The 24,196-nt window shown below is 49.6% G+C and overlaps 3 protein-coding genes across 20 annotated transcripts in view; 2 read left to right on the plus strand and 1 right to left on the minus strand.

The window, feature by feature from the left end:
* GIGYF2 (GRB10 interacting GYF protein 2) overlaps nucleotides 1-8,225 on the plus strand; it is a 74,422-nt gene extending 66,197 nt beyond the window's left edge. For all 11 annotated transcript variants that reach the window (XM_071437390.1, XM_071437388.1, XM_071437389.1 and 8 more), the window contains 8 exons: nucleotides 751-987; nucleotides 1,554-1,676; nucleotides 2,300-2,503; nucleotides 2,626-2,826; nucleotides 3,112-3,271; nucleotides 3,717-3,886; nucleotides 4,198-4,345; nucleotides 6,452-8,225. In XM_071437390.1, the coding sequence (XP_071293491.1) occupies nucleotides 751-987; nucleotides 1,554-1,676; nucleotides 2,300-2,503; nucleotides 2,626-2,826; nucleotides 3,112-3,271; nucleotides 3,717-3,886; nucleotides 4,198-4,345; nucleotides 6,452-6,519 (1,311 nt within the window). In that variant the 3' untranslated portion in view covers nucleotides 6,520-8,225. The remainder of the gene's footprint in view (nucleotides 1-750; nucleotides 988-1,553; nucleotides 1,677-2,299; nucleotides 2,504-2,625; nucleotides 2,827-3,111; nucleotides 3,272-3,716; nucleotides 3,887-4,197; nucleotides 4,346-6,451) is intronic.
* Nucleotides 8,226-8,355: 130 nt separating this feature from the next.
* Nucleotides 8,356-19,292, plus strand: SNORC (secondary ossification center associated regulator of chondrocyte maturation). 4 transcript variants are annotated; one of them, XM_071437444.1, is made up of 4 exons: nucleotides 8,356-9,815; nucleotides 10,379-10,492; nucleotides 18,273-18,458; nucleotides 19,154-19,292. In XM_071437444.1, exons 2-4 carry the CDS (start codon nucleotides 10,399-10,401, stop codon nucleotides 19,261-19,263), a joined length of 390 nt encoding a protein of 129 aa, XP_071293545.1. In that variant the 5' UTR covers nucleotides 8,356-9,815; nucleotides 10,379-10,398; the 3' UTR covers nucleotides 19,264-19,292. The 4 variants fall into 4 exon arrangements, with proteins under 4 accessions (XP_071293545.1, XP_071293547.1, XP_071293544.1 ...); XM_071437446.1 differs by having other exon boundaries at nucleotides 18,276-18,458; XM_071437443.1 differs by having other exon boundaries at nucleotides 8,356-10,492.
* A 435-nt stretch (nucleotides 19,293-19,727) lies between these two features.
* Nucleotides 19,728-24,196, minus strand: part of NGEF (neuronal guanine nucleotide exchange factor) — a 37,617-nt gene continuing 33,148 nt past the window's right edge. For all 5 annotated transcript variants that reach the window (XM_071437402.1, XM_071437403.1, XM_071437404.1 and 2 more), the window contains 3 exons: nucleotides 23,537-23,616; nucleotides 22,994-23,098; nucleotides 19,728-22,364 (listed from right to left, as the gene is read on the minus strand). In XM_071437402.1, the coding sequence (XP_071293503.1) occupies nucleotides 22,192-22,364; nucleotides 22,994-23,098; nucleotides 23,537-23,616 (358 nt within the window). In that variant the 3' untranslated portion in view covers nucleotides 19,728-22,191. The remainder of the gene's footprint in view (nucleotides 22,365-22,993; nucleotides 23,099-23,536; nucleotides 23,617-24,196) is intronic.

Below are 24,196 nucleotides of genomic sequence, written 5' to 3' on the forward strand. Positions count from 1 at the left end.
TACTTTTGCCAAGTTTTATTCCATTGAAAATGTGGTGGTACTGTAAGTAGTATAAGCAGGCAGAAGCTCAGACTGAAAGGTGTGTAACTACTAGAAGGAAAGTAATAAGAAATGAGCTGGTGTGAATTAGGGAGATGCCATTCTCTTGCAAGTTCTTTGGTGAAGCAATGGGAAACATGTATTTTTAGGGAATATAGACTATATTACTTTATTACTGAAAAATGTAAAGGTAAATGAACACCCAAACAGCGCAGATTACAGATCTCAGAATCACAGGGTTGGAAGAGACCTTCAAGATCATTGAGTCCAAGCCATTCCCTGACACCTCAGCTCTCTGGGTCTGCTTAAACACAAAGGCAGGGAGCTGGAAACAGGCACAGACTCACAGATCTGCAATACCCCAAGGGAAAGCTCCCCTTCTTGTAAGTGTATCCCTAAAAGCTACTCAAGAAAACTCAGAGACACTTGTACCACCACTGCACAGTCTCCAAATCAAAGTACTACAACTGCTGTTAGCCAGGAGTGAGGTTACTTACACAAAGCACCTTCCACACTGTTGCCTGGCGTGTTTTGAGTGTGCTCACGATGGGTAGGAGTACATAACAACTCCAAGGACTTCCTCTAACCTTGTATTGCCTTCCGAATAACATGGTCCCTCTCTGTTCTGTCAGAATATCAGTGCCACAGAGTTGAGTATTATAAATTCTGTGAAGTCTCCTCAGACCTTATTCCTTTCTGTGTCCTGGGAAGGAAGAGGAGGCTGCCAAGTGGGCGCGTGAGGAGGAGGAGGCTCAGCGGCGGCTGGAGGAGAGCCGGCTGCGCATGGAGGAGGAGGCGGCGCGGCAGCGGCTGGAGGAGGAGGAGCGGAAGCGCAAGGAGCTGGAACTCCAGCGCCAGAAGGAGATCATGAGGCAGAGGCAGCAGCAGCAGGAGGCTTTACGGCGGCTGCAGCAGCAGCAGCAACAGCAGCAACTTGCACAAATGAAGGTAAGCTGGTCCTGCAGTTTTACTTGCTTTCAGCATGGGAAGTAAAGGCACAGCTGCATTCAGGGTGGTTTGTGGTAGCTCAGGCAGAGCAGGGATGGATGAACAGTCTGGAGAGGGAAGAGGGTAAAGAGTTGATGAGAGAAGGAAGAGAAGTTACAGATTAAAAACTGGAAGTGTTCTGTCAGTGGAAGGCATCACACATGGGCACAGGTGGTTTTTTTTGCCACATAGTTTTTGAGCGAGAGCCAGTGCCAAGTTTCTAAAGCTTGGAATTCCTAAAGTGTTCGAAATCTAAATGGATTGCTCTTTTTCAGGTAATGATGTGTTACATTATTCTTGATACTGTGTGAAAGATTGATCCATCAGAGGGCAATTCAAAGAATGTATAATCTATATTTTCTACTTTTTCATACTTTATTATTATACCATTTTGTACTTTCTAGGGTTTTGTTAACTTTAAAGGTGGCCTTCCTTTTCCCCTGGGTTTATACAGTTTCTTTCCTGATTATACTCTAGCAGTGTTCTCAAATATTTTGCAATTCCTCATGATCTCTCTTTTGGCCCAGCTCCCTTCATCTTCGACATGGGGTCAGCAATCAAATTCAGGAGCTTGTCAATCCCAGACCACACTGTCATTGGCTGAAATCCAAAAGTTAGAAGAAGAACGAGAACGGCAGCTCCGAGAAGAGGTAAACACTGACAGCAGCGGAGTGCAACTTGTTAGAGGGGACTCAGCTGTGGGACTGCTTAGCTGTCACTTCAGTTATTAGAAGGAATGGTGAGGATGAGGAATGTTTTTTTGAAATAGCATAACTCAAAATCCTGTCCTTCAGGCATAGGTTCAGTAAGCACTTGTGTGAAAGTTTTTATCACTTCTTAGTACAAGAATCCGAAAGAAGGGAAAACAGCACCCTTTTAACCCTGGGAGTGTAATACGTTCACAAAACAGTTTACAATTATTTCACACCTATATTCTAATGTGTTTGAAGTTATTCACTAGACCAGGGCAGTTAAAGGGAGGGTGGGTTGTGGGGGAGCACGTGACGGTAGGAGAGAAGGTCATCTTCCGAGAAGCTGACTGCAGGAATGATTTGATAAATTTAGTCTGTCCAAGGCTAATAAACAATTTTTATTTACTGGTTACCTAATGCCTCCCTTTTTGGAGGAACGGTAATGGCTCAGAACAATAACAGGTCAGCTAGGCTTCTCCAGAAGAAAGTGAATTCTGTTTAAAACCAGTTTCCAAGTGAGGCTTTTGAATAGTAATGATCATATGAAAGTATTTACAAGCACTATGTCTTGCATGCAACAGCAAAGGCGTCAGCAGCGTGAACTAATGAAGGCCCTCCAGCAACAGCAGCAGCAACAGCAGCAAAAACTGTCAGGCTGGGGTAATGTCACCAAACCAACAGGCACCACCAAGTCCCTGCTGGAGATACAGCAGGAAGAGGCAAGGCAGATGCAGAAACAGCAGCAACAGCAGCACCAGCAGCCGAACAGAGTCAGAAATACCACGGTACGTTTATTTATCGAATCGCTACATGGAGGAAAGCAGCTGGGCCAGTTCCCTCTGTCTGTTCATGTCTTTTCTGCTGGGTCTGTGCTAATAACCAGCATCTCTTTGTTATGTCTCAACAGCACTCTAACCTGCACACCAGCATTGGGAATTCAGTGTGGGGCTCTCTAAACACGAATCCCAGCAACCAGTGGGCATCTGACCTAGTCAGTAGCATCTGGAGCAATGCTGATACCAAAAACTCAAACATGGGTTTCTGGGATGATGCAGTGAAGGAAGTGGGACCTCGTAACTCGACCAATAAAAACAAAAGCAATGCCAGCCTCAGGTAGGGGAAGGAACTTTTGCAAAGAAATACTGCTACTCCTGGCATGATCAGTTCGCAGTTGGAACATCATGTGTTTTCCTTTTTTTTCTTGTCATTCAGGATCTGTTTTGACAACAAAAATAGCTAATAGGTGACCATTCAGAGCTCATTTTGTCACCTGCTTAGAAAATTGTTCTTAAAAAGTGTTTGCATCTTGTAAAATAGTCTTACAACACTGTACTGTATATGGGACAGTGGTAAGCCTGGTAACTGATAATCTAATTATATGCATTTTCTTTACCTCAGTAAATCTGTAGGTATTACAAGTAGACAAAACAAGAAGGTAGAAGAAGAGGAGAAGCTGTTGAAATTGTTCCAGGGGGTTAATAAAGCCCAGGATGGATTCACTCAGTGGTGTGAACAGATGCTTCATGCACTCAACACAGCCAACAACTTAGATGGTAAGAGATGGAAAGAAATGAGGGGAGCAATATCTGTCCTGTTTCCTGACAGAGTAGTTCTGAAGGACTGTAATGATACTAAACCAGTGTTTCCAATGCACTCAGCAAAAGGACATCATTAGATAGTGGCTAGAAGAACTGGCTGCATCCTCTTTTAGGTTTTCGTTGTCCTAACTGTAGCAAATCAGTGGAATTTGAAAAAGTTCTGAAGTCTGTCAGCCAGAGCCCTCCTGAGGATTTCTGGTAGTCATGGAAGCATTATCTGGCAGATAGATGAGAATCCAGTTTCATCCTGCATTGCATGATAGGGCTTTATTGTGGGAAACTGGGAAGGGCAAGCTACTAGACCAGCAAATATTTGACCCAGAAATTGACTCTGGTGTTTATTGCATGTGTGTGTTTGCTATCAACATGCACTCACTCACGGTCTGCCTTCTTCTTGCAGTTCCCACGTTTGTTTCTTTCCTGAAGGAAGTGGAGTCTCCCTATGAGGTCCATGACTACATCCGAGCCTACCTGGGAGATACTCCTGAGGCCAAGGAGTTTGCCAAGCAGTTCCTCGAGCGCCGTGCCAAACAGAAAGCCAGTCAGCAGCGGCAACAGCAGCAACAGCAGGTACAGGAGCCTCTGCTCTCCCTGGGGCTGAGAGAGGCTGCAGGCAGCACCTGCTGGATTCAGTAATGTCCTGGCAAGTGCAGACAATAAAGCAGCTTTCCAGTTTTTACTACTTAACAGTTGAGGCCAACTGTGGATCAGAGTGTTTTTGCATGGTGATCTGGGAAATGCTGTGGGAAGATGAGTGGATACATCAGTAGCTAGTGTTGCCACATGGATATAGGAAGTGCTTTGGGCTCTCTAAATATTTTCTGTATAAATAACCCATACTTCACTGTGCTCTGTAATCTTGTCCTTAATTTGTTCTCTAGGATTCAGTGTGGGGGATGAACCACAGTTCGCTACATTCAGTCTTTCAGACCAATCAGAGCAACAACCAGCAGTCCAACTTTGAGGCTGTGCAGAGCGGGAAGAAAAAGAAGAAACAGAAAATGGTTCGAGCAGATCCCAGCTTGTTAGGTCTGTTTTAATTTTTAAAAATGAAGATTTAATTTGGTAGTGGAGGTTTGCTTTGGGGAATGTAGAGGATTCTTACTGACCTTAAATGGTAAAACTGAATTTGAGTAGAAAAGTTGGAATGTCTTTAGAATCTTTTCAGTAGTATTATTTATTTAATGATTTGAAAAATTCTGTAATGATTTGAAAAATTCTGTAAACTTTTGTTGAACTTTCCCTCATGTAATGGCCTCTTTGATATCTGGCTTATTACCTGGAAACCTCTTAAGTAGCTCAGCGGTTTCAGTTAAATTCCCTTTTCTCCTTTGAGTTGACCTATGGCTATTTTATTGCTTTAATGCTGATTTGCTCTTTGAAGAAAAGCATGTTTTCCTTTCTTTATGAGGAGCAGCTTTCTGAGGCTGCCTTTGCCTTGCCACCTTTTTCCAGGAGATAACCTCTACCATAGTCAGAAAAGACAGCAAAGGTTGAAGTGGTCACAGATTTTCAGTTGGAGACCATGGAGATCATGACCTCATTAGCAGTCCTTTATTTCTGTAATATGTTCTGTCTCTTAATTTTTATGTGAGGCTAGTTTTAACTGTCCCCTGTAGCACTTTATGGAAAAGTTCCTTTAAAGTAGCTTTAAAGGTACTTTAAGGTACTCACACAAGGCTCTTGTGTGAGTGCATGGACACGGTGGGGTGACAGGTCACTGTTGTGTTCATGTGCAATAAAAGTCTGTGTTTGTGCCCTGTGTGACAGCGGGGAAACCAGGGCACTGCACCGGGCCAGGCTTTGCTGTGCTGCTTCTGCTGAGCCCAGTTGCTGTAGAAGCAGGTATTGGTATTGTCCACCTGAAGTCACTGCTTTTTTATGGCTCTAGCAGAGCCCTGCCTTTGGTTTTTGTCTTTCTTCTGTTCTTGGTCTCACCAAAGTCAGTACTTCAGCTAAATCAGTGATTTCTGGACTGGTGGAATCCTGACTTATGCCACCCCAACGTGCCCATCCACTTGGTACTCAGTTGAATGTATTAAAAAAACAACTCGTGTAATGTGAAGAAGAAATCATTAAATACAATTTAGAAGTTCCAACTGGAAGTAGCCCATGCAGCTTTTTAAAAATGGATGCACTCACTCTTTTACAGAATAATTTCAGATGCTTTTAGGCCACAGTGCCACATGAGGGAGCCAGAACAATTTTCCTAAACCTCCTGAGCAGAGCATTTCTTGCCTCTCGAAGTGGAAGGCCATTGGTTGTCTAGCACAGAGCAAACCAATGTAGCACTCTCCAACACTGAAGTTCAACTTTGTGTTTAGTAGCCTTACACAGGGGCACTTTCCCTGTTCTCATAACCAGATGGGGTTTGTACACCTTTAAAAAGGGGATTTCAGTAGGAAAGCTGCATTTGATTTATTGGATTTGTTTCCTTGCTGAAAGTGTTTTCACTCTTCCTCACACTTTTCTCATGTGCATCATGCCCTCAACACATGTGGCTAAAGGGTTGGGTAGAAGTTGGGGTGCATCTTGAGCCATGTGCATGGCCCTGGGTAACTTTGTACATTTTCACTGTGTACTCCTGAGATGGAAGTTTGTAAAAAAGCATGGAAATAGATGTAATTGCTACTAGATGTCATAGGTACATGCATTGGGACTTTAAAGGGTGAAATTGCTCACAACTCCTGAGGTGTGGGAGCATAATTTCATATGTGATTGCAAGTTCTCCGAATGCCCATTTCTTCCTCTCAGACCATGTAAGTATGGTGTTGACAGCCACTTCCAAGAGCCAGTTGACTTAAACACATTCCCTTTTGAGATGTTGCAGAGCCATGTTGCCACCGTGTGTAGATGTGCCTTGTACTAGCTCTGCACGTGGCATCTTTTAAATGGAGCTTGAAAAGTCTTCTGATCTGGTTTTAGAGACCAAGTGATGCTTGTCTAAATATACAGTTGATTATCTTTAGTTTATTAAGGAAAAAATCAGCCAGTTTGGGTGACTGCATCTGTAGCCTTACTGAATTACTGCTAAATTCACTTTCTCTTAAATGCAGTACATGTGTAACAGATGTTTTGTATCAAGTACACTATGCCACAGCCAGGTTTTTAACACCAATTCTTCTTGGTTCACAGGGTTTTCAGTGAATGCTTCATCAGAGCGGCTCAATATGGGAGAAATAGAGACTTTGGAAGACTACTGAGCATGTGCAAATCAACTGGCTTTTCCTGCATCTGTTAACCATGGATTCTCCGTTTGGACACCGTACTCTCCACCTTGTGTTGTTCTTTGCCTCGCAGTGAATCACAGGATCAATCATCTCAGGCTGCTTCCTCTGGCCCCAGCAAACCCCTTCTGCCCAGGACTGCACAGGCGTTGTTCCTACTGTCAGCCCACCCGAGTGGACTTTGCTCAGAGTCCCGGGAGGGTGGGAGTTAGGCTTTGTTCACAACAAGGCTGAATTGGGCAGCAAGCTTTCACTGTGCTGTGATTCATTCTGCTGACATACCTGGAAAAAAAAAAAATCAATTGGGATTCTGCAAAGCATTGCTTCCTTCTCCTGGTTACTCTTACCACATCCAACACGTGCAGTCATATGGAGAGAGAGAGAGAGCGAGATTGAGAGAGAGTTTGTGGTTAACAGATGTTGGTCAAAACCAAAATGCCACACAGATACTGACTTGGCTGCTCCATCAGGGCAAGAGGTGCTCTCCTGGCCAGGAGTTGCATTCATAAGCTACCCTTAGAAACTGGCAACAGGAGAGGGGCGGTAGTGGGCACAGTTTAGCTTGGGTTGGTTTGAAGTTGCACACCCCCTGCCAGCCCTTCTCAGCACATAATTTTTGGAGGGAAAGCTCGAGTCTGTCTTCATTAGGTGGTGATGCTGAAGCTGGTGGAGTTCCCGTCGGCATTCTCCAGCCTTCCTGGACAAGTGGGGACTTCTGCTCTGGAAAAAGGGGGGTGGCATCTCTTCTTTCAGGCTGAATTTACCCCATAAGTGCTACCTTCAGAGGGTTAGGACCAGTTTATTTTGAGCTCTTTTCCTGCAAATTTGTCTCGTTTAAGAGACAGTGGGATCTTTACAGTGTGGATCTGTAGTCTCTGGAGAGGGTGGACCCTGGCTTTCAGAGATGTGCCAGCAGCCTCAGCTGGCTGTCACTTGAAGCAGTGCTTAGGTATCGAGCAGAGATGCCCTTTCGTCACGGAGAGAGACACTGGAGGACGAAGCTTTGTGCAATGATGGCCCTGCTTATCTTCTACACCTTAAAAGTACTTCACGCACCTTCACTGGGATCCATAACCTCTAAGTGTTTATGGAGTCATAACCTTCCTCTCTCACCGAAAGATTAACACCACCTTCCCTGCTCCACGTACCCACCCACCCACCCCACACACACCACAGAGGACAGAGAAGGAAAACTGCCAAATGCACTTAGTTTGAACCCCCTGGTCCCATCTCCCGTCCCCAGAGGGGTGTAACCTGCGAAGGGAGATATGCTGCAGTTTTGGTGGAGTTGTATAAAGGTGTCTGTTATTCTGTCATCACTGCCTAAAGAAAACAGTTTGAGTTGCTCAAGAGCAGTTTGGCTTTGGATTTTATTTTGTTTGGTTTATTCATTTTTTGGGGTCACCTTCCCCTCCTCCTCCTCTCTCTTCCCCCATCCCCAAACATGTACAGTAACTATACAGAGACTGCTGCAGACTTGTATATAGTTTTTGGATCTGATAGCATGGAGAGACTTGGAACTGTTGCAAATCTGGTCTCCCTGTCTCCTTTGCTTTGTAAATTCATAAAAGGGGGAAGAGGGGTAGTTAAAATGTTTACAAAACTTTAAACTCCCTCTGAACTTTTGCCAGTGTGGGGGGGAAAAAAAAGAGAGAACTTAAATAAAACCTGGTTGTATTATATCTGAGAGAAAACTTTCTGCTTGCTTTTGTCAAAGCTGAGTATTGAGATAATTCCTGGTGCTAAAACCCACCCAAACTTGACTTGCATCAGTTTTCATCAAGAAACAACAAGCAAATACACAGGATGTGGAACAACAGCTGCTGCTTTATTTCTTCCCTGGTGAGGAATACTGGTTGGTTTTTCTACTTGATAATTTTAGAGTTCAAATAAACACCAGTAAGTTGATATTGGAAATTTCTAACAAGAATGCTTTAATTTTCCTCCGCTGTCTGTAGAGAAACGTGTGCATTCATGCTGGTGCTGTTTATGCAGGGGAGATCAAGCCATGGCTGGTTTGCTCTTAACACAAACACTTGGCCACGGAGCCTCCTTTGCCAGTCGGTGCCCACCCCGTGCACTCCATTGCACTGCCCTAAATAAGGTGTTTTATTTCTCCCCTCAGCCTAAAGTCCACATGGAAACCATGTAAGTTTCTCTTTTTAGACTTAGTTTCCTTTTTTGATACTTGTTTTTGTGTGGAAAATCCCAGTAAAGGTAATGGTAAATGTCCTGCCATTCACCTGACCATGGAAAATAAGTATGCTGAGGCCTAACTTACACGGTAGCCTTGCATGATGTTCAGCTGATGTCTGAGAGAACAGTTGATGTTTAGGCTGATAACCTGACTTTGTTTTAATATCTTCTCTTTTTAGCATATAAGGTGTGTGGTTCATAATTGCTTTCTGTTTTTTTAGTGGTATGATCTAATTTCTGCAAGCTAATTTTGGCTTGCTCTACACCATGTTACAGGTACACAAAAGTGTGTTAGTTTTGAGCTTGGCAGGAAAGGAACAGCTTCTTGATTGCTAAATGAAAATGCAGAAATGCAAGCAGGGAAAATGTGCAATAATTTATCAAACTTTGAGGACCTCACCTGGCTCCTGGGAATTTGTAGATAATGGACCAGTGGGGAAGATACACTGTTCATAATACTGATATACTCTGGTTTCTGTGTTTCTATGAAGGTAAGGTGGTGTCATGTGCAGATTGTGCACTCAGGTGACTGCCTTGTCACCTTCTGTGACAAATAGGGCCCTTTTCTGTAGCAAGAATCATTTGGATCAGTAGGGATGGGGAAAATAGGGGCTCCAAAAAGCAAAGCAATTGCTGCAAAAAAATCTGAATCTGAAATTTAAGACTTAAATACTTGTGTCATATTTTCAGAGCATAAAGAACTGACATTGGAGGTGTTTATGTATTCATTACATGATGGGAAACCATGAAGTATTCATCATCATATCAGCTCCAAAATACTAATGAAACTTCTCCTGTGACAATCAGCTGGAGCGTTCCCCTTTTTATACACTTCATCCATTTGCCATTCTTTGTTGCTGCAAATGTGATTTGAAGCAAACCTGGGTTTTCTGTGCTGTGAACTGTCCTGAGCCCCTGAGGCAGGGACAGAGGCAGAGGCTGGCAGGAGGAGGTGGTGCCTGAGGAGTTGGGATCCGAGGAGGATGCTGGCATTGCCTGCCAAAGGCGACTCTCCTGCAATGCTTGGAGGCTTTGACAGCAGTTCTGAGACCACCCATGGCTCCCAGGCCAGCTCTGTAAGTATTCCACCCAGGAATAAGGATGCCATGGAGCTGCTCTGGCTCTGTGTCAGAGCATTTTAACCTCAGAAGATTGAGGCCCTTGTTGTTTGCTCTCCCCACCCTGCAATGCCCTGCCACCCTGCACAGCGAGGGAGAGCACAGCCCTCAAATGGGCTGCTTGCTCTTGGGCTGAGCTGCCCCAATGGCTCCTGTGTTATTTCCTGTGCCTCGGGATGGCCAACCCCGGGGAAGGCATTCCAGGAGCATCCTCGTGGCCTCTGGGAAGGGCTCACCAACAACTGCTTGAGTGTGCACTGACCTGGCAGGGTCCTGATGGCTCTGCTTGGCTGCCTATGGGGTTTTAGGCACAAGTTTGGGAGGGTGGAGCTGCCTTTGGGAGGAGGTGTGCTGCTGGAGCCACAGAGAGGGAGGCTCTGCTGGGCTGTGCACTCTCTCTGCACAGCTGCTCTTGTGAAGGACTTTTTTTTCTTTTCTTTTTTTTTCTTTTTTTTTTTTTACCTGACTGAACAGAATTTTTATTATACCAGTGAAATTTCTGAGTTGTTTGTGCTTTGAAGAGTTTTAAGGATTCCTGCTGATGCTTTTCCTGAGGGAAGCCATGCCCTGTCACAGAGTCCTTCGCCTGGTCCTGCTAACGCTGTGCAGCATCCTGGTCCCTGCTGTGCTGGCAGGTAAGGAGCTTTGTTTGCATTTAAAACCCAAAAGCTTGGGCCATCCTTTCCTACGCTGCCCTCTCTCTTCTCCCTTCCCTGAAAACATCCCTAAATATGTGTTGAATTATAATTGATTAAGGGAAGCTAGCTTTGATGGCTGCTGGTGAGCAAGAATATATTTTCAGTGGAGAAAATCCTTTAACTTTTCCTAAGCAGAATGGCAGTAGCACCTATTGTGAACATTGGTGGGACAGGCTGTCCCTCAGCTTTTAGTAGCAAGAAGAAGTTACAGTTATGGAAAGAAACATTTTTCTTTGGCTAAAGCCTGTGTGCCAATTCCTAATTCCTTCTGTGCTCCCTACTGCAGCGGAGCACAGCAGCTGCTTTAGGCAGAACTGCAGAAGTGTCCATGAAAACCCCAGTCCAAAGCCAAGGTGTGCATCCTTATGGGGTTGCTCTGGAGCTGGGGTAGCAGGGCAGTGCTGGAAAGGTGCCTGGCTCTGACTTGCTTGCAGTGAGGTGATGGGAAGAAGAATGGGGGAGATGCCTGTTGTGTAAGGCACTGTTTCTCTGGGGATTGTTATTAATTTCAGCTTTATCTGCTCCTGCCTTCAGCAGAGCTGTGTTGGCTGCAGGGAGCCAGGGGCAGAGCTTCAAAGGCTGCAGGTCTGAGGGGGGTTTTACAGCTGGGAAAAAACTGACTTCCAAACCCCCTGCACTGATGGGCTCTGAGTGTACAGGTGGAAACTCTTATGGGCAATAGCTTCCCCCAAAGCCTTTCCCTCAATGCAGTGGAGGCGAGGCTGAAGAGATGGCTGGGGCCAAGATAACAGGCACAGCATTTGTTTTCCTGAATTTCTGTCCTGCCTTCCAAGACCTGGAGCTATGTTGTTTTGCAGTTCTCTCACAGTTTTTTCTGAGCATCTTGCCTCGCAGGGAGATCTGGCCAGCTGTCTAGCAGATCAAATTATGGAATTCTTTTTAAAGGAGCTTTCATATGGGTAGGGAAATTCACCGCTGTGCTTGGCTGGAACATCTGTGGGTGGAGGAACAGAATTAGTGCAGCTGGTATCTTCTCCTTCTAGGACACCTTCTCTGAAGGGAAACCTTCAAAGTAACTAAGAAATGAGCACTAAAAAGTGGATACTTTCCTTTTCAAACCATGAACTCATTTTTGTGCAGTGGACCATGAATCATTTTAGCACAGTTTCAGTTTGTGCATTGCTGTTGCTCTCAGAAGCACTGACCATGCTCTTCCTCCATACCAGGTGAGGTCTTTTCTTAGTCATTAGCAGTATATAGCAGTATTTTCTGCAGGAAGTGGTTGATTTCAAGTGAGAATTCTTCAATCTGCTTCCTCTCCAAGCTGGGATCTCTTCTCTGCTGTTTTAAATTTCCAGTATTTGGTGCATTTGCTCTGGCCCCCCTCCTTGCCAGCTTTTCCATGTGCTTGCTCTGGCATTGCAGCTGTGGTTTGTGCCTGGTGCTGCCTCCCTGTGTCCTTTGTTCCTGTGATGCACTCCCAGGTTTACTTGATCCTTATACTGGGTGAGTTGTGCTCATGCAATGAGACTTGAAGGGCTTTGTGCTGGGGAGTGCAACATTCAGATCTTGGGGTGTAGGAGAGATTCTGTGCTTTCTCTGCAGTGCTTCAGAGATGTAAGGCCTCTAACAGGTTGTTCCCTGCTCCCTCAGAGAGGACAGGAGGAAGCCACCCCAGGAGCAGAATGATTCTCTGCTGCATGGAGAGTTCCTGCCCCCAGTACAGGTGCTTTGAGGATCAGTGGAACTTTTTCTGCCTTTACTCCATTAGAAAAGGAAATTTCTGGCCTGGTGCAGACAAAGAGGGGAAGGGCACACAGACAGCCCTCTGGCCTCAGCACATAGACACACAGCCCTGCCTTTCTGTAAACAAGTTTACTCAGTATCCATCAGAACCGCAGCTCTGCCTTGCTGCACACAGGAGCTCCTGGCCTTGCCCTCCACAGGCTGCCCTTTGTGCTGCTGCTGAAGGGCTCCTTTCAGCCCTGCCCTGGCCCTGTGCCTGCCGTGGCCACCTGGGGCTGGACAGCCCCTTGCTGGCCTCAGGGTTCACCAGCCCCTGCCCTTTCGTCTCAGCACCTCTGACTGTCCCCAGCAGAGCCCTGCAGAGTGAGTGGGAGCTGGAGAGGGCTGACCATGGGGTCATGCAGCCCCCAGGCCCAGGATGAGTCTCCTCTCCCTCTTGGCTGCTTCTCACTGGTCTCATTTCCTGGACAGCACGGTCAGGGCTCTGCAACTGGTGAAAGTGTGGACTTCTCCAAGTTACTGAGCTCTTTCCATCATCACATTTGTCAAAAATGGAGAGGCAACCAAGCACATCTTTAACCCCCTTTGTCTACATCATCTGGGTGCAACAGGAAACAGCCAGCTCAAGGATCTGTGACAAACCTTAGCCTTCTCCACTTCCTCTTTCTCCAAACCCAAGTGGCAGATAGGCCTAGAGCACAGGAAGAACTGATTTTTTTTTTTTCCTATCAGCAAACCCAGTTTCAATTCTGTAATGGATTCAGAGCCCCAAATGAGGTGCAAGTTAGTACAGAGCCTTTGCAAGGCCTCAGCTCCTGAAGCGTGGGTTTATTTGGTATTTAAACTCACATGTGGGCTCCTGAGCTTGTTTTGAGCTAATGTGGAAATATGTTTTACTGCAGTAGCACATCAGAATGAGTCTGGGGGGAAAAAAGCAACAGAGCACACACACCAAAGGAGAAGACACAGGAAAACACCTTGACCAAGAACATCTTTCTGTAGCAGCTTGTGTGTGGTTTTTTTTCAACTACAGGAGAAACAAAGATTATTAGGAAACTTTTTAAAACTTAAGTTCTAGAACATGGATAGCAGTAAATAGGTTTTGTTTGGCAGATTTCAGGAAAAGATGTAGTTGTTCCAGCAGATCTGTCCACACTTGAACCAGGACTTTGTAAGCCATTACTCAACCTTGCTTTGCTCCAACACTCCTTACAAATTTCTGATGCTGGTATTGACTCCTGAATAAGGAGCTAGGTTGGAGGTGGACAGTGAGGATGATGAAGTGCTGAAGTCAGCTTGTGTGAAGAGACTATTGGCCAGTGGCAAGTAACCTTCGGGGACAATGATGTGATCTGGCCACATCTGTCTGCCTTAAGGTCTCACAGTTGGCCTGTGGGGAGGGTCTGGTTCCTTCAGATTTGGTTGGCATCCCCTGGGGCTGTCACTTACAGACACTCTTCCAGTCTTACCTTTCAGTCACTGAGTACCTGGGGCACTGGCTACCACATCACTGTGCTGGCAGCTCACCCCACCTTCTTCTTTCTAAGTATGGGAATAGCAGTTTTGTCAAGTTGCATTTGCCATCATCCCCTCTAGATCTCTCTATGGCCCATGTGTCTGGAGTTCCACTGGCCCCTGCACTTGGAAAACTCATTGTGTATTTCTTTATGGTAACTGATCTTTTCTTCCCATTTCCTCACCTCAGTTATAACTTACCTGTGCTGGAGAGAGGAAGAAGACAGTGCAGCAGAGAGATTTCCCTAAAATAAGACAATTTGTAGTGTTAACATGTGGGAAGGAAGAGCTGCCATCATCCACCTGGCCTTCTACAAAACACTCTAATAATTTTAGTCCATTTTGTCCAGTTCCATCTCCAGTAAAATGCCAATAAGATTATTGCATGTTGTTCTTCTCAGTGTTCTCCAACTGTATTTCTGTTAGTCTGAAAGCAACAGTTGCCCTCAGCTTGTGTTTCAGTGCTGAGGCAGAGCTAATGCTGGGGAGGAGCTCATTTGTGCCAGGGCCTGGAGGCTTTCCTCCCTCTGGAGCAGCTGGCACTGAGGCACAGAGCCTGGCAGTGGTGGGTGACTCGTGTGCCTCAGCAGCCTGGCAGCCCCTCCACGTGCCCCTGGCTGCCCCTCCAGGACAAGCAAACCATGTGAGTGTGCCACAGGAGTTTTCTAGAGGTAGGACTGGTCCTGGACTGATGGCAGCACAGCTAATGCATAGCTTTCTCCCAGATATTAAACATCTGGTCTTGTGATGGATGATGTATTTTGAGTGTGTTTCTTGCTTCTTTATTTCTCCCAAGTTCTTGGGTGAACAGGAGTACAAGACATGCAGTACTTTACGTTGGTATTTAGTTTCCAGCTCTTGGTTGCACTCCCTCCCTGGAGATGGCAGCGTGTTTGGGTGTTTTTACATGCTAAGTTAAGATTGCTGTTTCTTGCCCCACGGCCATGGAGCTTCCCTTCAACTTGCCCTTTCCTTGGGAAGGGCTGCTGCCAGCTCCAGAGCTGTCACTGAGGCATTTGTTGAGGTTCACAGGCCACATCCCCCTCATCACAGTCAGAATGACAGTGACAGTGTGGGCAGGAAGGCCTGGCCATGCTGGTGCTGCTTTCTCTGCAGGTCATGTTTAGATCCTGGTGTCCTGCTCATGCACAGAATATCTGCGCATGGGAAGAGCAGGACTTGTGGTGGTCACCCAAAACATCAGGTGCAGAGCAGAGAACTGAACTTCCTGAAGTGGGTCCCCTGCCTGTAGATAGAATCTCTCCAGATTCTATCCAAGAGATGACTGGAAAAGGCCCTCGTGTCTCACTTGGAGACATAAGACTTTACTAATAGTGTGCATGTGTTGGGGTTTAGTACCTGACACAAACTCTCCTTCCCATCACTTTTCTTGCTTTTACCAGGGGACTGAAATGGTATTGTGGCATTTGATGTGGGTCCACTAGAGATCTGCCACTCCCAGCCACCAGCTGTGTGGCTGACACTCATTGGGACTGTCAGGGAAGCAGGTGTGAGACCTCTGCTTGTTAAAGAAACCTGCTGCATGCATGAGGATAGTTGGATGGGTGCTTGGGCTTCTCACCTGGAGGAGTGGAGGTGTGTGAAGACATGAGCTGTTAGGTTAGGAGGGAAAATTCAAGGAGAGATGTGGGGAGAACAGTGCTGGTTATGAGCAGATGTTCTTCCAGGCTGCAGCAATGGGCTCTGGAGGAACCTGCCTCTTGCTTTGTGTTCTCCCCTCTGTGTGCCCACAGCAGGGCCCTTGGCACCTGCTCCACCAACATTGAGGGGCAGGAGCTGAGAAGGGGACCAGCAGTGAGCCCTGGCTCCTGGGGAGGCTCAGCTGCAGGTATTTCACTCAGTGTGTGTGTGCAGGAATCTGCTGCTGCCTCTGAGCTCACAACTGTTCCTGAGGCAGCAGACCTGACTGAAAGGGGTTGTGTTTCCCTGGGCTGAAGTGCCAGTAGGGTAAAACCACAAGAACTCAGGACAGCAAATGCATGTTAAGCACATTCTGCCTTTTCTGTGTGGGCAGACTGAAAGTGTGTGTCAGTTGGATGAGGGGAATTAACAAAATACATATCCAGCAGCCATCCAAGTTTTTATAAATCACAGCCATCATAAATGAATTAGACTGTTTCCTCTGTATTTGGCTATCAAAAATGAGCTCTGTGCCCTGAAAATTTTCTGGCAGCTCTCTTTAAGCAGGAGTTAGATGCACAGAGAACAGGAGAGACCATCTGGCACCTCTGGGTCTGGTGGCACCTGTGGGACCTTTGCACTACGGTTAGAAGAGATTGTGCTCCCTCCTCTTCCCTTTGAGAGCAGGGATTGGGAAGACCCAGCCCAGGTCATACAGTCTCCCTGGACAGTACCTGCATCTGTTACAGATCACCTGAGCTAACACCAGTCCCTGGTCACACACAAGGCATATGTGCAGCTCTGGGGAAAAAAAAACATTCTTGGGAAAGGAAGCAACGCTGTCCTCCAGCTTTGTGTTCCTCTGCCAGGTGGAGACAGTGGCAGTGTTGGTTCTGGTCTGGGGGCGTGTTGACAGCGTCAGGAAGGTCATGGCTGGAGTGTGGCTCTTCTGTGTGGAGCTTCTCCCTTACAAAAGCAGCCTGGAACCAGGGCTTCCAAAGTATTCCATATGTTTGGTCTGTTCCTAAACCAACAGCTTCCCCATGCCACTGTTAGCAGCTAAAATAGCCCAGCTCTGCTCATTTCTCTCCTCTGTTAACTACCTTTTCTCACTGAATTCTGTATTTCCTCTTGTTCCATTCTCTGGCTGTGACACCATGGGATTTAAAGTAGAGCGGTCCACTGGAAATGGCACTTTGTGGAAGAGCCATGGGATGGAATATGAGTCTTCAGCTCTGCTGGTTGGTTTTGCAGCACAGGTTGGGAAGGCCCCTGCAGAGGCTTGGGTGTTTGTGGGGAGCTCTTGTGGAACACAAACCTCTGTGTGCATGTACAGGGGAGCTGAGATGCCACCTCTGGTGCAGAGACCATGGGTGTACCCAGTGTGTGAGGACATGGTGTTCTCTGCTACACCCAGCTCTGCCTGGGTTCCTGCCTGGGTCTCACTGGCACAGGCTGCACACTGGAACTTGTCTCTGTTGATGCTCATTGGGCCAGGGTTAAACCTGGCAGTTGTCTTGCTGGATACCCTGGTAGCTTTTCTGTCTGTAGAAAGAGCTTTCAAAACTTGTCTAGAACTTTGCTGTGTTCCAAAGATTGTGGAATAGCTCTGGTGATGGTGGGAGCTACTCTGATGCAAACCCTGCAGTAAGTTCTCACTGGGTTTGTACCTTCAGGACAGGTGAGTGTTTTGGCGCTCCCTGTTCCAGGGAGGGATCTTAAAGGGAGAACAAAGTGTGGTGCAGCCCATTAATGGGGATTCTTTGCTCTCCCCCCACAGCACCTTCTGTCCACAGGAGGCAAGGAGGGCTCCAGGCACTTAAAGCTGGGGCTGGTACTGCCAAGATGTGCTGCTGCCATCTCTCTTCCCGGGCCACAGAGAGCCTGGGACAAGTCTTCAAGTGCCCCTGGTACACCAAGGTTCACTTGCCAGAGTTGGGATGCCCTGGGATACCTCTGTGCCTTGCCCCAGGGAGCCTGGGCTGTTTGCTCCAGCTCTTGACTCCCTGTTCCCCAGTCCTGATAACCATTGTGTCAGTTCAGGAGGGCCCTGACAGTGAATGTTGTTAGTTTTTCTCCCCCCTGCTTTTTTCCCCATCCCAGTGCAACATTCCCAGTGGTTTCTGCAGGGAGCTGTGGAATGTCTCCTGCTCCTGCCAGAGCCCACCTGAACAAGGCTGGGCATTGACAGGGAGTGCTTGCTGAGCCACACACAGGGAGGGCTCTCTGGCTTGGTCTCTGACCCACGGCAGGAAGGAATAACAGGAGACGAGTGGTAACATTAAACAGAACCCAGCCTGCCTTTCATCTCCCCGGTATGGCGGGGGTGCAGCAGGGGGAAGTCGAGGCTCTGGGGTCCTGTCTGGGGGAGCCATGTCCTGTGCTGTGCCAGCACCTCCAGCATCCTGCACTGCATGGGCTGGTGGTGCAGGACAAAAGGGCCCTGAGATGCTGTGAATTTGGCCAGCACAGGTGGCCCGGTGGCCTCTGTCTGTTGGCAGTGTGACAGCCCTTCCCAGCCCAGTCCCAAGGGCATCCATGAGTAAACCAGCTGTGGATGCTCATGTGGGGCCTGTTTGTGCATGAGCAGAGGTTTGCAGGGTGTCAGGGCACTCTGTGTTGTCCCGTGTGTGCTGTGAGTACACTAGGTTGCCACAGAAGCAAATTGCCTTTGGCTGCTCTGGGTATGGCTGTTCAGCAGAGGTGGTGTCCCCTCGGAGGAGGGCTCTGCCATACCGGGGTTCTCAGCCCTCAAGGCACCTGGCAGGCAGCAGAAGACCAGGGACCTGCTGAGCTGTGCTTGTCACTAGTAGCGTGACCGAGCCCCCCATGCCCGTGGGTGCTTGTCTTCCAGCAGAGTACCCGCAGGACGCGGTCCCCACCCTCTGGAACGAGCCGCCCGAGCTGCCCTCTGGAGCCGGTCCCTTCGACGCTGCCACCGCCACCGCCCGGCTGTCGGATGCCACCGCCTTCCCCCCGTACACCTCCGAGCTGGAGCCCGAGGACACCACCCACCTGCACCGGCTGGACACCGGGGACGGTGAGTGACTGCGACAGGGACTGCCCGCGGCTCACTCCCGCAGCAGCCTGCGATGTCCTCACGGGTTTGCTCCCTGTGGGACTGTCACCTCCCGGGAGGGGTTCAAGCCACGCTGCTGGGGAGGGGGGAGGGTTGCCTTTATCGCCTGCTCATGGAAACGTCCCTGCTGAAAAACCTCTGCTGTGGAGCTCTTGCCAGCCCCAAGATGGCTCCAAGACTCTTCTTCCTGCCCCGTGACCTGTCATGGCAGGCACCTGCCCTGAAAGAAAACTGCCCTGAATGTAGTTAGGGCTCTGCAGGGCAGAGTGTGCCAGGAGCTCCCTGGACAGGGAGCAGAGTGCCTTTCCTGGCTTGTGGCTCCTGACTGACAGCAAACACCAGCTGAGATGTGGTCCTGCTGCAAGCGAAGCAACTCTCCCAGTCTGTTAGCAGGAAAGCTGGGCACCACTGACCCACTTTGTGGCAACTGTCCTTGTCACTGGGAGCTGGCTGAGGTGGTGGTGGCCGGCTACAGCCCCCTGCCCGAAGGTGCACAGGATGACACCTGGGACACTGCCAGTGCAGGGAGCTCTGGGACAGGAGTGTGGCCTGATGCCATGCTGGGGACATGCTGGGTGTGGGGTGATCCTTGCAGCCCTTCCCATCTGGGCCCCACTGTCTCTGCTGACCTCGTGCCTTTTTCTCTCTTCCTGCAGGCTCACTGGGGCCCGGAGCTATTGGTGCCATTGTCATCGCCTCCCTCCTGGGTACGTCTGTGCTTGTGGCCTTGGTCGTCATCACACTGAGAAAGTTCTCGGCCTCCTGAACTCAATAAAACATTTTTCTGTTACACAACCGGCCTGTCTGCAGCCCTCGACTGCTCCTGAACTCTCTGCCTGGGGCCCTGGGAGAAATGGTGCCAAGGATATGGGAAAAGCACTGCAGGCCCTGTGCTGGGCAGCCATGCATCGAGTGCTTTGGTGCGTGTGGTATCTCCTGGGTGGCACAGATCTGGCAGGGCCTGTCAACCCCACTCAGGAGGAACCTGTGGCAAGTGTGGCTTTGAGCAGGGAGCTCAAAAGAATCTTTCTGGGTCTAGTCTGGGTTGATGCTAACAGTGTTGGGCATCACCCTGCACAGCTTTCCTAGGGAAGGGTTGTTCATGGGTGTAAGCCACCCCAAGTTCATGTGCAACCCCATTCTGACCCACTGCCTTTGGGCCAGTTGCACTGGAGGGGACAGGGGAGGAGACAAGTGATCAGCCTGGGGGAGGAAGGAGACACACAAGTGTTTTGGCACTGGCTTGCTCAGCTACATTTTATCACACGGAAAAACCAGACAACAAGAAGTTCCCCTCAGTTTGCTGAGGCAGCCTGGCAAGGGCTGGGGGGCTCCAGCCTGTGCTTGTGGGCCCCAGGCCTGGCCCTGTACAACACTGGAGATCACTGAGATGGAGGCGTGCAGGGCTGGGTCTGAGGAAGTAACACTGGATGCCATTCAGTGGAAATGGCACAGCCTGTGCCTGGGGTCTGGAGTCCTATGGAATCGCAGCAGAGCAGGAGGGGCTGGAGCAATCCCCAGGTCTTGGTGGTGAGTGATGGGATGGCACAGCAGCACTGAGCCCCTCTCCCTGGAGCAGTGCATTGAGGAGCTGGAATCCTGGCCATGGCCAACTGGTGAAACATCCGATGGGCAAGGGAGCATTTCTGTGCTGTGAGTAACATGCCAGGTAGGCACGTGGGGCTGCAGGCCTGGGGCTGGGCTGGGCTGGGCCACAAAGCTGGATGCTGTGGGATGTGGTGATTTCTCAGGTAATTTTAAGGAATTCCTAGAGCTGGAGCTCCTCTGGGCTTTGCACTAGTGAATTTGTGGCTGTTGCAAGGTTTGAATCCTGAGCTGGAGGTTTGGTTGTCTCAGAAAGCTGACTGGAGGGTGCTGCTGGAGGGACCTGGCTTGGGATGTTCCTATTAAATCGGCTCAATACAGCAGACTGGAGGCTGCAAGTCTTCCTGGCCCAGCTCTGAGGCTGGGCAGTGACTGGGAACCACGGGCTAGTATGAACTTCCCACAGGTGGCCAAGGCAGCACAACCCTGCTGGCTGTTGTCACATGCTAATGTGGTGCCACTGATCTGGGCCTGAGTGAAGAATGCCTTCTTTCCCCTTCACTGCTGTGGCTCCCACCACTTTGGTCCTGGGTGCTAGCTCTGGGCTGGCTGGCCCAAGGCTGTGGTGTCAGTAGGGACAGCCCTGGAATCCACCTCAGCTGTGTTCAGCCTCAAACTGCACACACCATGTTGTCCAAAGAGCAGTTCTGTAGCCTCCTTTCACAACTTCCAAGCATCCTGCTTTCTCCCCACGTTCCTGCTGGCCTGGCTGTGCTCCTCCTATCCATGCCCATGGCCCCTGTGTGGCTCTGTTGGCAGCTGCTCTCCGTCCTCTCTCTGAGCACAACCGTGGCACAGCCAGAGCATAAATCAGCACAGGCTACAATGCCTGGAAGACAATCCTTTGCCATGTTACAGAAAGGTGCCAAATAATTCAATCCCTAATGGATGCTGGCCACAACTTGGGCCCAGCTTGTAGCTGAGAGGCTCTCAGCCACGTGTGGAACTGTTGAACAAGGGGTGGCTGCTGTGGGTCTGTCCCCCACGCTGCTCTCAGTGCTGTGCCCAGGGCTTCATGCATTGCTCAGTGCCATAGCTGGAAGGAGTGATGAGCTGGCTCTGCTGGCCACAAGACTTGCATATATACATGGAGGTGAGCCTGTACAGGGAGGCTGTGGGGGTGGGTTACAAGCATGCAGGCAGCAGTTGCTGGGCCTCCCAGAGCGTGTAGGACAGCAGCTCCCAGCTAAGGTCGCTCACCTGCTGTGGGGCTGCTGGTGGTTCATGTGGTGTGCGAGACGCTGCTGGCACAGCCACCCCTGCTGTGGCCTCAGCAGCAGAGTGTAGCAAAGACCACAAGTGCACGATCAACCAGGAAAGGACATGATGCTGGGGTTCTGCAGTGATCCTGCAGAAGGAGGGAGGCTGTGGTAGAGGGGGCTGAGCCATGGGACAGTGTCCAGATGTGCTTCGAGGTTGTCAGGCAGGCAGAGATGTGGGTTAGGGCTGGCAAGGCTGGGCTGTTGCTGGAGAAGAGCTGAGTGTGGAGCACTGCAGAGCATTTGACTGGAAGCAGATTGAAGGTATGCCTGTGGGAATGAGCCCAGCAGCTTCACAGCAGGACTAGGGTAGCGGAGTTCCTGAGGCTCATCCCAGCCAGGTGTCAATGAGCTCTGAGCTAGTTGAGACTGCTGCTTGACCGCAGTTCTGCCCCTGTGAGATGCTGGGTTCAGAGCACTCCAGACTTGGAAGGTAGCAATGAGCTGTTAATGCTTAAACCGGGTGAAATCAATTGCTCATGTTTGTGGCCACTGCCCTTCCCAAGCAGCCTGAGCCAGCCCAAGCCAGCACATGTGGCTCACTTGGCCAGCACCTGGTGGCCTTCGGGCAGTGTCCGTTGAGCTCGTGCTCTTTGGGGCTTTACAGAACACTTGGAAAAGGATTATTTACAGTTTAAAGCGCTGATCTCCAGGAAAGGACCAGTGCTTCTGGAGGGCCTAGGAATGAGAGTCTGTTTGTTCATGGGTCTGTGTGCCTTGTCCTGTGCACCAGGTCCCCCACAATGTCCCACAGCTGCCACCTCCTCCCAGCTGGCAGCCTCTCTCTTCTGTCTCTCTGAGGCACTCCAGATGCTTGGGGATGCCGGTGGTCACTGGCGGTTTCTGCTGCCCAGTTTTCTTCTCTGACTGTCATCTGACTTGTGCACCCGGAAACATTCCTTCAGGTTCTGGGCTCGGATTTTGGGGTTCAGGATCTCCTCCCCCATAGAACTGGGGAACCAGCCCCTCTCCTGGTCATGAAGACGTTCCCCAAATATCCAGCCTGAGTATAGACAGACACAGGCGTAAGTGGGGAAGGACTGGCCCTTGCTCCTGCACTAGGACAGCTGTGCTGGAAAGAGCCATTGGAGCTGGCAGAGCTTTCTGGAAGCTACTCGGAGGCCTGTGCTGGAGCAGACCCAGGTTTCCATCCAGCAAGGAGGCCATCTCACCTGAGCAGCATCATGTGAGGACAGCTGGCTCAAAGGATGCCAGCAGAAAGCAGGCACTGCTGCCACCAAGTGCCCTCAGCTGTCCCTGGGGCCACAGGAGTGGTCCCCAGCAGACATCCAATGTGACTGAGACCACCAGCTACAAGAATACCCCAGAAAGCAGGACCACGTGGCTGTGAAGCATCATGAAGGTAACAATAGCACTGGCTTATATCTGAAGTGGCTGTGCTAGCTCTACCATGGCCCACAGCTGGTGCTGGGAGGCTGTGCCAGTGTTGTCACAACTGAGGCAACCTGGATTGGCTATTAGGAGAAGGCAGTAACTTCCTTTTCTGGCTGTGATGCTGATGCCAGAGCCTCTCCCTGGCTGGAGGGAGAGACTCTCAACTACCTGCCTGCAGCAAAGGCCATCCTTCCACAGTGACTCCCAGCCCATCCCCATCCCATCCCGTCCCCATACCATCATCTGTCTTGTCCAGGATGTTGAGGACATCAGCCAGTTCTAAGGAGAGCTCATCAGGCTGCTGGGCCACATACGGGTGGACACACTGGATCTGTGGGCAGTCTGCCAAGAAACAGGGCAAGAGTGAGGTATGGACTGGGATAGAGCCCCTTGAAGAACAGCACAGATTGGGTGGCTGTAGCCCCATGAGCTCTGCACATGGTCCCTCTGATCTGGTAATGGCCTCTGGGAAAGCCAGGGAGTGCCCCAGCCAAAGGTAGTGGGGAAGCAACTCTTGGGAAGGAGCCGGGTTCACGTCACCACCACCATGCTAGCCATGGGCAGCCTGGAAGGGAGGGAAAGTGCAGCCCAGCCCAGGTTGGAGGGGTTGAGGTCAGGCCCAGAGACAAGCAGGTATTGGTGGTGGAAAAGGAGGGGAGCCCAGGGAGAGGGTTCAACTTTGGCATAGGTTCCAGATATGTGGCTGCACTGAGATCAGGCAGAATAAGGTGTCCTGGGGTAGGGGTGAAGAGCTCCCATCTCTCATGCTGTGTCTCTTACCAACAAGTCTGGATGTAAATGAAACAAATTTGGTTCTCCGGTTTGGGGCTAGTGAAATCATCCAGCGCTTCATTTCACTCCTGGATAGGGGAGACAAACCAAAGCTGTGAACATGCAAGAGTTGTAAGGGCCCTAGTTCTTCTGCCCAGCCAGTTCTGGACTTCATATTCCTCCTCCCAGCCTTTTCCTCCTGCCCCTCCAGGGTCCTGGGTGCATTGCTGATGCTGAGCCCCACTGCTGCACACCCTGGCTGGGATGTCACACGTGACACGGTGCTCTGGGCTCTGCTGCACAGCCCTGGCTGTGCCCCACAGGCAGCACGGTCCCTCTCTAGGGAGGGTCCCTCTGCTGGCTTTGTTGTCAAGTGCCAGCAGCAAGGTGAGGGGCCTGGCACTCTCTGAGAAGTAGCAAGCAAAGGCAGCTCCTGGCTGGGCTGCTCAACAGGAGCAGTTTTTCTGGGAGATTGAAGCAGTTACAGGAACTATTTATTCCAGCAACTGCTGTGTAGGAACATTTAAAGGGCAGAGCTGATTAATTCCCTTGCAGAAGAGCACTGCAGCACACCAAGGCTACCACTTGCTTGGCAACAAGACTCATGTGAACAGCACACTGCAAAACCTGGACCTGCATCTGGGAGAGTGAAGATCTCACAAGTGCTGG

This window comes from Agelaius tricolor, unplaced genomic scaffold, assembly GCF_023055355.1.
Source record: "Agelaius tricolor isolate 1412-34295 unplaced genomic scaffold, bAgeTri1.0.p SCAF_12, whole genome shotgun sequence".
Classification (NCBI taxonomy): domain Eukaryota; kingdom Metazoa; phylum Chordata; class Aves; order Passeriformes; family Icteridae; genus Agelaius; species Agelaius tricolor.

Bases quoted from the DNA above. Each gene is read 5' to 3' on its own strand.
- SNORC (XM_071437443.1), top strand. From the start codon at position 10,399: ATGCTTTTCCTGAGGGAAGCCATGCCCTGTCACAGAGTCCTTCGCCTG. The intron at 10,493-18,272 runs GTAAGGAGCTTT...CTTGTCTTCCAG, and splicing joins GGTCCCTGCTGTGCTGGCAG to CAGAGTACCCGCAGGACGCG. The intron at 18,459-19,153 runs GTGAGTGACTGC...CTCTTCCTGCAG, and splicing joins CCGGCTGGACACCGGGGACG to GCTCACTGGGGCCCGGAGCT.